Source organism: Geospiza fortis, unplaced genomic scaffold, assembly GCF_000277835.1.
Source record: "Geospiza fortis unplaced genomic scaffold, GeoFor_1.0 scaffold172, whole genome shotgun sequence".
NCBI lineage: Eukaryota > Metazoa > Chordata > Aves > Passeriformes > Thraupidae > Geospiza > Geospiza fortis.
This window is the reverse complement of record NW_005054309.1, coordinates 8,537,705-8,554,894: the sequence shown is the minus strand read 5'-3', so window position 1 is coordinate 8,554,894 and position 17,190 is coordinate 8,537,705. Positions and strand designations below refer to the sequence as shown.

General features: G+C 45.3%; 1 protein-coding gene across 4 annotated transcripts in view; it reads right to left on the bottom strand.

Moving 5' to 3' along the window:
• Nucleotides 1–17,190, bottom strand: part of MECOM (MDS1 and EVI1 complex locus) — a 180,321-nt gene that overhangs the window by 30,451 nt on the left and 132,680 nt on the right. For 2 of the 4 annotated variants that reach the window (XM_031055374.1, XM_031055376.1), the window contains exons 2-6: nucleotides 16,048–16,182; nucleotides 5,834–5,936; nucleotides 3,888–4,104; nucleotides 2,003–2,150; nucleotides 815–971 (exon numbers count right to left, since the gene is read on the bottom strand). In XM_031055374.1, the coding sequence (XP_030911234.1) occupies nucleotides 815–971; nucleotides 2,003–2,150; nucleotides 3,888–4,104; nucleotides 5,834–5,882 (571 nt within the window). In that variant the 5' untranslated portion in view covers nucleotides 5,883–5,936; nucleotides 16,048–16,182. The remainder of the gene's footprint in view (nucleotides 1–814; nucleotides 972–2,002; nucleotides 2,151–3,887; nucleotides 4,105–5,833; nucleotides 5,937–16,047; nucleotides 16,183–17,190) is intronic. The other 2 variants (XM_031055375.1, XM_031055377.1) reach the window with 1 other exon arrangement.

Below are 17,190 nucleotides of genomic sequence, written 5' to 3'. Positions count from 1 at the left end.
GGTGTGGTGCAGATATTTCGGTAAATTATTGAGAGCAGCAAAAGATTGAAAGGTTTAGCAGACGAGTAGGGGAGATGGTCAAGGTACATTTCAAGTCACAGCAGGTGCCTGAAAAGGCTGGGGTGGAGACTAGCACTACCAACAATATTTTAAAATATTTTCTGCCTCTGCTTCCCTGGTAAAAAGGAGGGAAAGCAACCTGCACCCCTGCCAAGCAGGGTCTGACTCAGCAGCAAATGCAACCTGTGAGGTGCTGAGGATCCCACTTAAGCCCAGTACAGAGCCAGGCTCACATCCAAGGCCAGCTTTATTGCTGGAGAAGCTGTCAGTGAAGATCTAACAGCCCAGTTCAGTCCTTAAACTCGGGCATGCAGAGGACCCTCAAGGAAGGTGGCAAGGTGAATCTCACTGCCTCTGAGATTTGTTTTCCAAATCCATCAAAAGTCATGGCATCTGCTGCGGAGACTCTGCAGCCCAAAATCTGCTCCTAAAGCAGGAGGAGAGCAATGAGACTGCAGCCACCAAGCCTGCCATGGCTAAATCCAACTCCTCACTTTGCATCTGCGCCTGGAAAAACATCCCCGGGACAACAGGTACATTCATACAGCACACAGTCTGTCTGAAAAGGAAAATCACATGAAAACAACTCCTTGCATTGGACCACAAATTTCCCAGGACTCATTCGGTAACTCCCAGCCCTTGTGACACGGGTGGGGAACTCAAAGGGAGCAGAACACAACCTGCTGCTTCCAGACTGCGCTGCTTTACGGCAATGCAACAACACTTAATCAAAGACGTTTAGTTGGAGACTTACATATAAAAGGTTTGACACTGCTGTGGATGTGTTTATGCTGTTTGAGGCCTGAAGAAGTGGCAAAGGTTTTGCCACACTCTGGACAAGCGTGAGCACGAGCCCCCACATGCTGGGAACGAATGTGCCTCTGAAGGTTGCTGGGGTCCGTGAAAACCTGCTAGGAAATGAGTACTGATTAACCAAGAAACTTGACTGTGGAAGAAGCCAGACATCACAAGAGCCCTTTAAAATTCAAACCTTGGAGCTATTTTTGGGACTATTCTAAGGTTAAAACCCTTGCTAATGACAGCAATGGGAGCTGTGCCTGCAGGAAGGGGCCTCAGTTTCCCAGGATCACCCAAATATTGTGTGGGCCTGTTCACCCCTTTGCAGCAGAAACATTTGACTTTGCTGTTAGAAATTGCACATTTGAGGTCACGGATTTCATGGGAAATGAGTGAAAATGTGGCTGCTTGAAACCTCTAAGTGTTACTGCAATAGAAATTGTTTATACTGATACCTGAGTGTGTGACAACAAGTAATCCTGCACACAACTCAGAGCTAGAAACCAGGGCTTGGGTACATCTTGTAAGTGTCTGCTCAATATGAAATTCCCATTATTGCAGCCAATCAACCTAAAACCAATTAAGTCCTCATGCAAAAGGGCCAAGCTTTGGAAATCTGATAAAAAGCAAACGCAGAGTACCACATACTATACAGATAATCCCCATAGCAAGCCCAGTGTGGGAAGTGATGGAGATGCTTTAGAGATGGGAGTTGTACTCACTGCAGCTGGGGTGCATTGCTATTGCTTATTTTTGATTTATATTGCAGCAGTGTCCTGACATTTCTGGTCCCAGCAGCTGGCACACAGCCTAGGGAATCCTCTGCCCTGTGTTTCCCTGGGGGTTCTTGCCCCTTATTGACCCTCTTATACCCCGCCAAACTTTTCAAGGAGCCAAGCTCTGAGCTCAAGAATGCTCAGCATCCTGCATCAGTGCCCATTTCAGACTGCACAGCCATTTCCAAATCAAAACAGAAAGAAAAAGAACATATTTTTAGAGTAGAAGTGAAAACCCTTGAGAAACCATCTGGAGCAGGACAGAAGCCCTATGTCCTCCTGCATCCCAGGCTGGGGCACCCCCACTTCCAGGCTCCCCTGCATCCAGCAGCACGAGAAGTGCCAGGCAGCCTAAAAATTCACTGTACCTTGGCACAGTTCTCACACTCGTAGTGCTTGCCGCTGTCGTGTGACATTTGGTGACGTATCAAGTTGGACTTCCAGTTGAAAGCTTTGGGGCACTGGTCACACTTGTACTCCCTCTCCTCACTGTGTGACAGCATGTGCTTCTCCAGGCTGTGGAAACAGGAACAGGGCTCGGTGAGATGGGGGTTTATAGGGAGAGGAGAGAGCAGAGCACATAGTTACAGCCAAAAGAAAGAAAATTAAAAAGCCCCAAAGGCCCAGTCCTGACAGAAATAAGTCCTGTGAGTTCCAGGCTCACCCCAGCCAGGAGGCAGAACCTCCTTCTCCCCACCAGAATAACACATCCTCTCATGTTTTGCCAGGCCACTTGCAAATGCTCCAGGAGATGCTGCTGCCATCGCTCCCCAAGGAGATTATTTCATACACCTCTCACTATTTCACTCTGGTAATTCTTCCCTGCAGTCTGAATTATTTCTGCCTTATGACTTTCCCTCTAAACACACCTTGGATGCCACCACCTGCTATAAATCCACTCCTTTGATGGGAGTCAATTTTTCTTACAGCAGAAATAAAAGAGGAATAACTCCTCTGGAGTAGGACAGGATGAGTTTAAGAAGCCTCTAGATAAGGTACACCACAACTGAAGCTATTATTGATGATTATTATTAACTGTGTGCAATTGTGTGGTTGTTTAGTCATTAATTTCTTAGTGGTTTATTCAGTCTATTATTAGGATATTCAATGTCCACCTAAATTCTGTTGCACATCTTTAAATTAAATTTTGTCTCTGAATTTTTACCATTCATTTGTAGCAAATATGTATTTTTAAACAGCTGTATGGCTTGTTCACATACAGAGTCATAACTCACACCACTGCTTGAGGGAAGGTCACTACATAATGCAAGAGTGGATTCACAGAAAACCCACTGGAAAGTGGGAATTTTAGCCTGGGATGCTCAAACTGTTTTCACATGAAGTTCCCACTGATCTCTGCTGAATCAGTGACCAAGCCTGCTGGGGTTACAGCCTTGTTTGGGTTGTGTAGCCCAAACCTTGTTTGGGTTGTGTAGCCAAACAGCAACCTCCATTCTCAGCCACGGGCAATGGAAATGCTTTCACACTGCAGATGCTCTTACTTCTACCCCTCTTCTTCTTTTGATGGGGGGAAAAATAATTCTGGCTTCTCCTCCTAATACTTTTATAACAATTGATTTTCCATCATGTAAACAAATTTGCCACGAGCCCCAGAGAGATTTTTGTCCCTGGCTGTGGCACCTGAACTCTGTGACCGGCCATCAGCACTGGGCGCTCCTGGACCCAACACCCCCATCTTCCTGCCCAGCTATTTCTCCATCTAATTACTCACACCCTCAAGCACAGCTCAGTTGGGCCCTTTGCTTTATGAAATCTGGATATAGCACACTTTGGCCCTTTCTTGTAGTGAACTGTCTGCATGGTGTATGAGCCTTTCAATAATTCAGCAGTTCAGAGAACGGCTGCATTCACTCTCATTTTTCACTCTTTCTCACAGTACTGCCCATCTATTTATGATGACTCCTTCTTTGTTTTCTGCAGTTTCTCTTCAATATTTAATATTTTAAGCTAAATTTACATTTCCTCAATGATTCCCATATGTTAGATATCGTCCTCTCACTTGCAGGGAGAAAAGAACTTTAACACTGAGTAACTCCCAACATGCAAAAACCTCACAGGCCAGAGTCCTGTCCCACCCAGGCAATTCTTCTGACTTGATCTGCCTCCATCAGCCCCTTCAAATTAATCCCTCAGACTGAAAATCAGACACATGGAACACACACCACCCAACACCAGTCAATGAACAAGAAAGAATCTGCCCCATTCAGTCACGTTTTAAGCACCCTCTCCTACCTTTGTAAGTCTGGGAAGACTTGGTCACACTCTTTACACTCCTGGATCTCGTGCACATCCTGAAGGTCATTCTCGTTCTCGAGCTTCTTCTGGAAGTCCTCCTCCACCATGGAGAAGGCGGAGTGAGGGGTGCTGCAGGGGAACTTCTGGTGGTCCAGCAGCTCAGCCTTGGACTCGAAGAGCTGGTCACAGTCCTCGCAGCGGTACTGGCGCTCCTCTGCAACACACCGGGGTGGGGACAGGGACACCACTTCAGCTTTCACCCATCCTTAGCCACCACCCCACCAGAAGCTGGATGATGGTGTGGTTAATGGATTGCTCCTCAATAAAATAAAGAGAAGAACCTCAAAAGAAAGAGGGATTCCTAAGAATGCTTTATAATGTTAAAACAGCCTGGGTGACATCCACCAGGAATCCCTAACCCTGGCTTAGGACAAAAGTTTAAATGCCAAGGACAAGTGTTTAAATACCATCCTAAATGGAATTATACAGGGTCTAACACGGATATCCAGCAGAGGCTGCCAGTCTCTGCATTTCTCAACGAAAGGGACTGACTCAGACACAAACACCAGCATCTAAATAAGCCAAAAGGGTGTTTAGAGCTTTTAAAAGCTTCTTCATTTTCATCACAGTCCTGCAGCACCCAGCCCTGTTCAAAGTAAGCCAGAGATGCATGAAGTTAAATTCTTTGCTTTAAATTCCAAAAATTTGGTCATAATTTCTTGCTGGAAAGTGTAGACTATCAGCAAAGTGTTACCTTGGAGTGAGTACTGCATTCTCTTAACTAGTAATTCCTGCAAAAGAATAGATTAGCTGAAGAAAATCCCAAAAAAAACCCAAACTTGGAGAAGAGCATCCCACAATGGCTTTTTTTTCTGCTGTGTATTTGAGTGTTGGTCCACACAAGGAGCCAGACACCCTGGTTTGGTTCCAGATATAAATGCCCCAAGGCTCTGAGTCAGAAAGGCACTGGCTGGAATCCCCAGTGAATGTTCTTGGTTGCTACTTGACAGTTGAGCTGATCCAGAGAAAGTGTCATGGGGCTCTGTTCCTGGCTGTCCACGAGCAACACTTTGGCTCAGTCTGCTTCTAAATTAGCCCTGTGGGACATGATCCTGCATGTGACTGCAGAGATTCCCTCTGGTCTCATTTATACAATAGCTACTTGACCATGGGGACCAGGCAAGGAGAAGAGTGTGCTGGACAGGGGGACACCCTCAGCAATAACTAAACAAAGTTACCACTGGGGGGAAAAACCCAACCACAAAACCAAATGGGAATGAATGTATAACCCCCACTTTTTTTCTTAAGAGAAAAAGAATGTACAAGAACAAGAACGTACAAGAAAGTGGAGACCTTGATAATTCCTGCCCTGTGCATCGTCCCCGAATTCCTGAAAATGTATAAAATGTCTCTCTGGGCATAAACTGCAACATGCTGGGCATTAAGGAGATATCCCACACCCAGGTCCCACTGGTATCACAGCTAAAGGAGATTTTGGAGATTGGGGGACAAATCTGAGCAACAACTCAGGAGTTTCAGACAAAGAATCTGCGTGTGGGATGAGTAAAGGACAAGTGTGAGGAGTAAGAATGGCTGAGATATCCTCGCAAGTGACAGCAACATTGACAACCTCAGATTTCCTCTTTTCAAGGTCACAGTTGTTTGGCTAAATGACAAAAAATAACCTATAATCAGGGTCCTGCTCCTGTAGGAGCAGCACAGTCTTCAGATAAGGACAGGGACTGTTGCTCTTCTTTTGCAACCCCACCAAAAACATCAAGTTTCAATCAGGAACAGAAAGGCAGAAGATGGACAAATGCAACCACAGTCCAGCTCTGAAGCTGGAAGCCATCCCAGATTCCAACAGAAGAAAAAGTCTTCCTAAATTCTGGGTTAATTTCAGGGATACTTTCTGTCAGATGAAACAGTAAGAAGAGGCTAACCGTGGATGTCCGGAGCCATTGTTTCATGTGAATAATCTTCACTCTTCATGAACAGTAAGAGCTCCTCTCCTGGTTCAATATCTGCCACCACTCTGTAGAATATCTGGGGAGAAAAAATAGAAAGAAAAAGGAAGGTAAGAACCACAACAGGCAAAGAAACATCAACCCCTGCTGCTGAGTGTGGCAGACCTTGCGGCCAGAGCCTGCCCACTCATGATGACCATGGCAAGTCTGCTTCTTCCAGCTCAAAAGTCGTTGTGTTTTGGGCTCTGTGAGGATAAAAAGGACTGCTTTCAACAGCCTCTGCTGCAAAATGAGCTGTGTGATGACTGCAGATATCACCAGCAACTTGTCTGCTGAGTTTTACCAAACCAAAGTACAGAGCAGCCATAAAACACATCCCTGAGTGATCCTGGTAAGGGAAGGAACTCCTGTTGCGCTGGGGAAAAGTACTAAAGTAACTTTAATGCTTTTACTCAATTATCTCAGACGTCTTTTCCAACCTTGATGTTTCTGTAATTCTAAAGCAGAGATGAGGAGATGCTGGTTAAGCCATAGCCATCCAGCCCCCTGTTCCAACCATCTACACAGTTCAAAAAGCTGTGAGGAGAGAAGCCTGTAAGACCCAGTGCACCTGGCTATTCCTTAGCTTCAAACGGAAACCAAGGGAAAAATCAGTCCTGGATGAAGAAACATCATGAGCAGCCAAAGCTGCTGGTGGTGGCCCTGGCTGGTGACACCTTGGCCCGTCATCCAGGTGATGCTGGGCTGTGGGAAGGAGCCCTTTGGGGTGGTAGGAGGCTGTGGGGAGGGCAAAGGGAACACCCTCCCTTGGGTCCATGCACCAGAGCAAGCACACGCCAGCACTGCAAAGCTCCATGAAGCAGCTCAAATAAATATTAGTAACTTCCTCGGGCCTTGTTAAACAAAACCACATGACAGCTATGCTTCCTACGCTAAAAAAATGATGCCTTTGCTTTTTCTCAGTATTTTTAAAGGGTTTGCTCTGAAACTCTTAACTCTCATTTCCGTGCATGGGGAGAGAGGCAGCAAATCACCTCCAGTGATCAAAGTCACACAGGTGAGTTTGTCACGGGTAGGGACAGGTGTCTGGAGGTCCGTGGGTACCTTCCCTGCCGGGTCACACGAGGACTGTCACCCAGGGTGGTGCTCTCCCTGCCCAGGCACACCGGAGCATCATCGCCCACCGGCAGCCAGCACATACCCGTGTCCTCCAGGAGGTGGCCGTACAGCCTAATCCTTTCTGCCTGCACAAGCCGTGCCCACTAAACGGGCTAAACACCCAAAAATATCGAATTCGGATGTATTTACTCAGATTTGGAGGGTTTTTTCCTGTAGTTTGTCCCAAAAGCCGCTCCGGAGAACGGCGCAGGGAGTGGCAGTGGAGGCTGCTCATCCCACACCCCAGGGCTCACCCCTCACCAGGTGACAGAAGTGCTGGCAAAACACGAGGTACCAGTGCCACAACCCCCTGCTTGTGGCCAATTTCCCCCATAAAAACCAGGAGAAGGAGTTTATGGGCAGTGTGATCCACCCTCCCTCCTCATCCACACCACCCTCACCGAACCACCAGCCTGGGCTGCTTGGGCTTCCCATTTGTATCTCTGGTCCAAGGGATTTCAAACTCCACAGAGTATTTTGGAGGCCAGGAGAGCCTGGCAGTGTCCTGTGAGTATCCCTTCATGCAGCCAGGCAAGTATCTGGTACCACAACCCTCTGTGGATCCAATCCAATGTCAGTGCCAAAGGATACAGAGCTTCAGCGTGCTGGGGCTGCACTGAGGCAACACAGATCATCCCATCAAAGGCCAAACCACATTTAAATGGAGCCAGCTTTTACCTCCTGCAAATAAACCCGGTGACAGTGCCACATCCAGCGAATATTTGCTGCAAGCAATGCTTGGTTTTCCCTTTGTTATGATGGACGTGTTGAAAAGTGGATTTTTAATTCCAGAAGTGTAATGGCCTCTGCACATCTGAAAGGTAAGCTGCAGTCAGATCTGTGGAAGACAGGCCCGGTTGCTGGCTGGTTTGGGGTGAAAATAATGTGTGGAATAATGATTTGTGCACACTGACTGAAGAGATTTCTGGAGACCTCCATTGGCAGGACACAGAAGGAGCAGCACACAGCCAGGACACAGCAGGACTTCCACCATCCCAGAGGGACTGTGCCAAAGCTTCTGCCCTGCCCAGGACTTGCTGCTTCTCCCAGGTTTTGTTTCCCAGTCAGGTAAACACCGCTGTTCTTCCTGGGTTGGTTTTGCACACCAAGGAGCGAACAAAAACCACAGAGGAGCCTTCTCCTGTATTTTCCATGTCCCACCAAAAGTGTCTGGACAGACCTTTTCACCTCTCACCACGGAGGGAGGCACATGGATGGGGCATAAAGAGGCTCTTGTTCACAGGGGCTGTGCTGGGGAGCATCGCTGCTCTTGGGGCAGCCCAGGATGATGCAGCAGCCTTCCTGCAGCTGAGGGGCACAGCCCCGAGCAGGGGCAGACTCTGCAGCCAGCTGTCTTGTCTGCACTGGTATTTAAAAATCAAAAAATGACCCAGCTACCTATCAGAAACTGCCTGGCCAGCCTCTCTGTCCCTCAGCAGAGAAACAAGACGAGTGTTCCAAAAATTTCCATTTTTTAAGTTGAGTAATGTTTCTTTATTTTGCTTATTATTATCTCAGACCTAACATTCTCCAAAACAAAGGCCGAGTGACAGATTTACAGCTCTGCCATTTTCACATCATCAGAGTATTAATCTTAATTATTATTAAAAATAATTTTAAAATTTTCTGTATATACAGAAAAATTTACCTGCACTAACCCTTTATACATAAATTTGCACTGCAGTGAAAATCTAAAATAAAACATATTGAAGTTTAAACCAAAACGGTCATGCAGGTAAAGTTATTCTGATTTTAAAAGCTGTCCTTATTACTTCACATGAATAGCTTTTTATTTTCTCACTCTTCCCACCTATAAACTCCTGGAATTACCCTATCTAGGAAAAAGTGAGAAGCCAACTGTTGAAATGAACCACATTGCCTGAATTTTGAGGCAGCAGCAGATGACCAAGGGAAGGCAGGGAGAGGGGAAATCCCGCAGCCCCCAGATGGGGAACCTCACAAATTCCCCCCAGCTCCTCAGGCACCCCTTGGGCTGCCTGTGTCTTGCAAGAACAGCACCTCTACCACGGGCAGTATTTTTGTATTAGGAAATGCCATCATAAAATAAGTGGATTTTTCAATTGCAAAGCTTGAAGATTTCTGGCACACGGTCCTGAGTTTACTGTAATTAATGAAAGGTTTCAATTTTCTGGCTGTCATTTCTCCAGCTGATTGATCCTGCTCCATTAACCAACTTTTTTGGGTTAACCTGCACTGGGGTCTGCTTGAGAACAAGTATAGGAAGAGCTTCTGCACAGGAGAGGAACAACCAGAGGAGAGGGGGAAAAAAAAAAATAAAAGCAAAGTCCAGATGCTCATTTCACATGCCCTGGGATCAACGGTGTGTGACTACAGTTTATGTAGGAAGAGCAAAATCGGATTCAGGTCTGGAAACACTTTCAAAGTTCAGGGGGTCTGAGGTGGGGAGAAGTTGGGGGAGGCCTGGCTCATCAGTGCTCTGTGCCTGCCCACACCCACGCTGCAGGTCAGAGATCTGTGCTACCGAGCAGAAATAAAAGCTCCCAAACTGCAAAGCCATAAAGGGAAAGGGGAGGGGGGAAGAAAAAAAAAAGGAACACACACAATTCGCTTTTAAATGGATGAATAAGGCCTCATTGTTATGAATCCCAGTTTACTTTTCCTGGTCAGGCACTTGAAATTTTATTTATGCTTAATAGACTGCATTTGGCATGTGTAAAGATGACAGAAGCGTGAATTATGAACGACCTTCGACCTATTCAGGAAGTTGTAATAATTGAAATAATAGCGAAACGCGCTCCCCGCGAGCTCGGCTGGGGCCACGCGCAGCCACTGAGCCCCTGTGCTTTGAAGCACCCCAGCCATCCCCCTGCCCCTGCCAGCCCCACACTGCCCTGCCTGGACCCCCCCCTGCCCCCAACAGCATCCCCCAGAACCAGGAGGGGTTAATTGAAGTTAAGGTTTAGGGGGGGAAAGCAGCAACTCAGCCACTGAGCGTGAGAGAAGGCAGGAAGTGCCACGCACACGTTTGTGGTGCCCCAAAGAGGAGCTGTGTTCTGGTGCATCCAACTAAACACTTTATTCCTGCCTACGGCTCTGGAGAACATTGCACGTGCTCCAGAGCTGCTGGGGAAATTCAGATGTTAGGGCAGGCCAGAGATGCTGCTCCAAGTGGATGCAGTCTGCCGTTTAACCCCCAGGCCACGTGCTGAACTCACAGCTCCCACCACAGGCGAGGCACCCAGGGATCCTGTCCTGCACTGTGCAAACAGGAGCACCCAGCTCGGGATGGTGGGATGGAACAGAAGACCCCAAAAGTGGATTGCTCCCTGGTGAGCCCCACCAGCACTCACTGGACCACATTCCATGGGCTCACCCACCCAAGCAAGGCAGCCCCATCTCCCAGCTCCCGTGGGGAATGTGCCCCAAGAGGCAGCGTGCATGCTGCCAACTGGCATCCACCCCCACAGGCCTTCAGAGCAAGAGTGGCATTTGCTTGAAAAGTAAAACAAATTAAATGTCCAAATCTACTAATGAGCATTACATCTAAGGAGCTCCATCAAAATCAGGAATTACACCCGCCAGATAAATGACAAGGGGACACAACTTCACAACAAGCCATAATTAAAGAGTTTGAAGGAAAAAACAAGAAAGAAAAAGGTCCAAATAGAATAGCTTCAATTTTAGCTCCAGTGATGAACAACTTGTGCAGCTGGAGAGCTGTGTGATGAAACCCGAGCCAGGTTCTTCTTGCTATACTCAGGCAAATGATAAATTGAAACAAACTGGAGTTTTTTCAAGGGCCAAGGTAGAGGAGTCCTGCCTGAGAGCCGTACTGGGCCCAAAGAAAACTTCAGCAAAAATCCAGAGGCGAAAGTCAGCAAGTCTCTGCATGCAAGGGGCTGTGGGGGCACAAGTGGGAGCCCAGGGGGAGAAAGGACCCTCCCAGGACCCTCCCCTTCCCCCTGCAGACCAGGCAGGGGAGCACCACAGTGCCTCAGCACCAGGGCTGTGAATCCTTTCCTTCTTTGTTTCCAAAATGCCCCAAAATCTCTGTGCAGGATGGACTGGAGGAAGGATGCTCCAGGAATCCCCATTCTTCCACCTTCCTGCTCCCCAAGATAAGAAGGTAACTGCAGGATACCTCTCTGCAGGGCACCCTTTTTTGGCATCTTGGGGGGCTGCAGGCCACCTCCCTCCCCAATACCACTCAGGTCTTCTTCCATTGTCAGTGAATTTCAGCTTCTGTGAAAGCCTTGGTTCCTCCAAGCTGCTCTGGTCCTGCACAACCTCTTCCTTAGGCATCCTATCCACTGACACCAGCCTCCAACTTCTGTCACCCAGCTGTTCTACTGAGCTGATCTAACCAATCTGTTGCCCTCTAACACCCATGAACGTGCATTATGAGCCACACCAATATCAAGCAAGGTGCAGTCTTGTCCTGGCTCTGTGGTTGCACATAATTCTCTACGTTTTAACGAGCAGATGAGTAGGACTTGACAGCCCTCATCACAGAAAATCCCTTATCACTTTTATGAAACATGAATCAGCAAGAAAAACTTCATCACTTTGCAGAAGTGGCAACAACAAGTTGCTAGGTTTGGTTCTAAACAGTTTACTTTAGGTCACATCAGGACAGTCCAATGTTGAGAGCGGTAACACCACCAGTGCATCAAATTCCAGATAACACAGGCAGTCGTAAAGCCCAGGCAGGAATTTCACCCACAGCCTCAGCTCTAACTGCAGCAAGTGGAAAATCACCACCGAGCAGCTCTTCATTCCACCAGCTCCAAGCTAAAACATCCCTGCTCCACTAGAGACAGATTTTTAGTGGGAGTTGGATTAAGCTTTATTTGCTTAATAACCAGCAACTCATAGGAAGAATCATGGCAGAACAGAGCCTTGTATGAGCTCAGTGTGTGCGTGCCCTCCTGACCCACAACAGCCAAAACCTTAATTTCACTCTCTGACAACAAAGCCTCAAAACTATTCCTTAAATACACAACTTTTGCAGGTGGCTGTGCAAGGAGCCCCTGCCCGCCACGGACAGGGTGCCGCGGCCGTAAAACCTGAAACATGAAGCTGTGCCTGCAGATTAGAAAAGTTTGTAAAACGTGTAAGGTGGGATCAGATCTGGTGGAACCTACAGCAGTAGGTTCACTCCTGTAAGTTTATATTACTGACATCGGGCATGTTGTTAAGAGTGTGATACTACTGGTTTTGCTCCCTTTGCAGTGGCACGTACTTGAGTATAAGGCAAGGAAACAAAACACACACACAAAAACCCACTAAAAACCTATTTCAGCACGCACAGCAATCTAAAACCTCAGTAAAGTGATCTTGAGTCACTGAGTTTTCTGTGGATAAACCAAAGCTACTCTTCGGGAGCTGCTTTGTTGGGGGGAAAGGGACCTGGAAGTCCAGGGCAGTTTCACAGCACTATGTGTCTGTATCACTGTCAGAACTCTGCAAGCAATAAGCAAGATAAAAACGATATTCTGGGGTTTTAACTGCAACAGCTACCAACAATCTTTCTAAAAATAAAAAAGTAAAAAAAAACAATTTCGTAGTTTGAAGGTGACCGTGATCTCAGCCTGGAATGTGTGACAGACGCTGCCATGCCACTGCTTGATTTGCAACTGCACTTCCATTAACATATATCTTTAAAAATAATGCTTTTGCTGGGCTGACAGCACTGCCAGAAAGCCTAACAGAGCCAATCATTCTGAAGTCATTAAAAAGTTGAACTAATAGATATTTAACGATAACAGAGAGGAGTCATCCAAGTTAGCAGAAACTGCTCTAGAATCCTAAACTGACTCTGAGCTGAAAAAGCACATTCCAGGGCAAGAACAGTGACAAGGCTCTCTGCAGCTCTGCACACACTGTAGTCTCTTTGGGGAAAAGAAAAAAACTGAGTGCCCAGTTTGTGGAATTTCATTATTGATATACACCTAAAATTACATATGTTCAGGTTAGATTGGGTGTGACAGGAGATAATAGTAAGACAGCAAAAAGAAATCCTAGATCGACCTCATTCGAGATTTTAAAAAAAATAAGTACAAAAATGCAGCTTTTAAGCCCTACTCCAGCTGCAATCAAATGAAACATGAGTTGCATCCAGCGTGCATGTTTTGACTGCATCCCACCATTATCGAGCTGTTCATCTCAGCAAAGCTCATTTATACAGTCATAAGAAAGAGCCCAGGTCTTTTGTAAAGTTGATCCTAAGTGATGAAACCTAACCCCAGCCGTGAGTCAGGGGGTGGGGTGGTATGTCTCTGAAAAAACCCTAAGAGAGAAAATGACAAAAAAATGTTTTTCTTTCCCTCTTTTTGTTAAATACAGCAGGTAGAACACAGCAGAGAGACCAGATTACACACCACCCTGAGTTCATCTCAATCCTGCCTCGAGCAGTCTGGGAACCATACCTATCAGTCAAGCTTGAATTTAGTAATATAAACTTGTGGGCAGCATGAGGCTGGGAGCACTGGAAGGATCTTCCACCTTCTCAGGTACAGCCCAATGTTTGCTTGTGAATTTTACAGATGAGTTGAAGCAATTAGAGGTGAACAATTACTGCTGATCGAGTGTCAGTGGCCCGGGAGCGAGCGCAGACTGGGGATGCTCTCTGTGCAACCAGGGCTGCTGAGCTGCTTTGTGTCCCTGGGGGAGGCAGCAAGAACTGGGGGGTCCCCCCTTGCCTGCATCCAGCACTGGCTGTGGCTCCAGCTGAGCTGGGGTCCCCTCTACCAGCTGGGCTGCATCATTGTCTCTGCCCTCCAGCTCTAGCCACAACCACTGACACACATACCCAGCTTCACCTTATTTTTATTTCCCCTTTGTATTCCCTTCTTTTACTCTTTTTCCCCCTTTTATTTTCCAGGAGCTACCAAGGCTGAGTGACCCCAGGCAGCCCCACACAGTCTATATGTGCACACTCAGCCCTGACTTGCATTTGTCACTCCTTGTACACGCACACGTTTGGCCATGTAACGTCCATTTCCCAGTTTGCCTCCCCATTATATTTTATATTACCTCTGGTGAGCTTGTGCCAGAAGAAAGCAGAAGGAGGAGCTGTTAGAAAGAGTTTCTTGCTTTAAGATGCGAGAGCACATTTTTAGCATTAACTTTTTAGGCTCTGGTCATAAAACGTTGGAGTACGCGGACGATTTTGTGGGTAAGTGTGCAGCGTTTCCAGAGGGCCAAATGAACAACAATCTCCTGCTGACAGCACCCAGATCACAACAAGCTACTTGAAAGACAACCAAATCTTAATTTGCAAATCTCAGCAACAAAACGCTATAAAAATATGGAATTATGAACAGCACGATACTGTGCAAAATAAATAACAAGTCTCCAGTGAATGAAGGGAATTATTGGCAGCAGTACAGCCACCATTACCAAATGTCAGAAATGTAAACACTAAAAAAAAGAGAAAGTTAAAAGCGCCATAACTTTCCTTCCAAAACCGTCAAAGCGCGGGTGCACGCTCAGAGGGAGATGCTGATGGCTCAGCCTCGCCTGCACTCTCAGCTGCAGATCCCCAGCACCAACCCAAAGACAGTGAGTTGCTTGACCAGTGCATGTGATTTCTTCTGATCTTTCCTACCTACACCAGCTCCTGCTCAATGTAAAATACTTGAATTCGCTATTTCAATTAATCTACATAGTTTCCTTTTCCTATCACTGCTCTCTCTGCATGGAGAGAATTTATCGTTTTTCAGCACAAAGCATATTTCAGCTTGGAAAACGTAACTTGCTTTTACTAATAACCTTTATGGTTTCTTTAGTTAAACCAGCTGCTGTATAGAAAAGAAATTATCTCTCGGTCCGCTGGCTCGTTCCATGCTACATGTGCTCAGGGCTGAACTGTAAAAGTTGGAAATGAAAAAGATCTTCTCTCATAGTTTCTGAGAAAGTTATTTAACCCAGTTTTAATCAGCTATCTCACAGGAGTGAAATACGTAGCATTGGGCTGGAAATAGCAGGCTCCCTCACATTCATTTCCTATACGTATGGAATTTGATTAGAAAGAATGATTTCTAATTGAAGCTTTGTGTCTGGTTGTGATTCTTCTTTCAATACTGTCAAGGCAATTAAATCAGCTAAAGATAATCTTTAACATTCACCTGATGCAGTTAATTAAGTGGTGAAAAATGAAACACTGATTAAATGAATCGAATTCTATGTTGCAGGTAGCGAAGTTTAAATTGGAAACAAGAAATCACAATCAGCTGTTGCTTTGCTGTTTTAGGTATTTTACTTTAAAGAAGCAGAGCTTCCTCAGCCTAACTTCGCCCATTAAAATATTTCATAATGGCCTGTGTTATCTGCAGAAAAAAGCAAACCCTGATTTAGGAAACACCTAATAACTCATCAGCATAATTGAAAACAAAATGCTTTACTGCATTCTTCCTCTGCCTATCCCAGCCTTTTTTCCAACACACAAGGATAAATAATGTTTCAGCCCAACAAAGAGTGGATTTAAGTGCAATAAATGAAAAGAAAAAGAAAACCACCGAAGACCCTGATTCAGCACATAAGTACCAGGAGTTCCAGCAAAGTGTATGGGAAGGCACAATAATATCCATGCATGTGTGCATTCAAATTCAAATCCCCACACATGCAAGTACACTGGTAACATTACCACTTTTGTGTCCTCCCCTCTTTCCATTAAATTCATGTTACAGCATCCAACCAACTCCACGATTTAACACAGCAATCCAAGTGGACTGCAACAGGAGCCAGAAAATGCTCCTAATTCAAAACCAGCACATAATGCCTTTGTATCCCTTAGAAAGCAGCTCTGAATTTTATCAGATATGAGCAAAAAACTCCTGCTTGAATTGAACAACAATATGTAAAACTGAAAATTCATATTTTCTGCCGCCCATAATCAAAATTATTCCATTCTGCATTTCCATCCGTACCTTATCTTTTACCATAACAGCAAAGAGGCCAAAAGCTGTTGTGAAATGCTGTTATTTTTTTTTCCATTGACACCTGAAAGTTCCTTTAAAAAGTAAGTCCAGAAAGTGAACACCACGTACCTGATCACTTATTTGACATGCAACAAGGTTGTGCTGATTGTAGCATCCAGCAAACTTGATATATTTGAGCCAGTTTCCTACATCTGGTTGACTGGCATCTATGCAGAACTTCACATTGCAAAATTCATCCAAGATCTAAAAAGAAGAATATGAAAGAATAAATCTTTCTGTCGTTGGCTGAGTACTCTTATCAAAAGATAAATCACAGGTTTCCAGATAAACAAGCAGATAATAATAATAATAATAATAATAATAATAATAATGGTGTGTTTATTCATAAATATGTTTCCCTGCTGAGATTTTTTTTAGGAACTGTCAGAATACATACATAATAAAAAAAAGACAACAAATGTTCTGAAAAATGTCTTGACAAATATTTACAAGTAATTGAAACGTTGTCTAATTATTGCAATGAGATACTATGTTAATTTAAGAGGCATCTGATTTTCTATGCATTCATCAATGACTGTGTCTGAAATTATTATTTTAATTAAATAAGAATCTGACAAGGATATAACAAAAATTATTAAAATAGATGGTGCTGGCTTCATTTAAAGTTTCTGTTTTGTTTCAGGATTTACATTGATTGCAGCACTCATTTAGAATTTTTATATTTGTTGCTCTGAACCAAACTTTATCTGGTAGGCAGAGTTATTTATCTTGTTTTAACATTACACTTCCCAAACAGTCCTGTGCAACACTTAAATCCCTCCCCTTAATCGAAGCAAATAACAGAACTCCTTATGTCAAAATAAAGAGAAAAAATGAAAAACAATGTAAACACTCATGCAAACCATGGCAGTATTCAATACACACCAATAAATGGTTCCAATTATGCAGACAATAAACAAATATAATGAGACTGCTCGTGGACAAGCTAAAGACGATGTTCTATTCTAATATTATGACAAATTACTAATCGTTACAGCGGACTGAATATCATTATTTGCAAGCTTCACCATCGGCCTATCCCAAACTTCCCACAGCTTCCCGGGGAGCTGACTGCTAAATTGTAACAACTTCGCCTTGCCACCGGCAGCAGCCACCCCATTTTAACAGCAAAATAAAGGAAACAACCTGAAACGCCCCAAACGAAAGCGAAGGGCGCGGGAGGCTGCGCCCCGCCGGGGAGCGCCCGGAGCC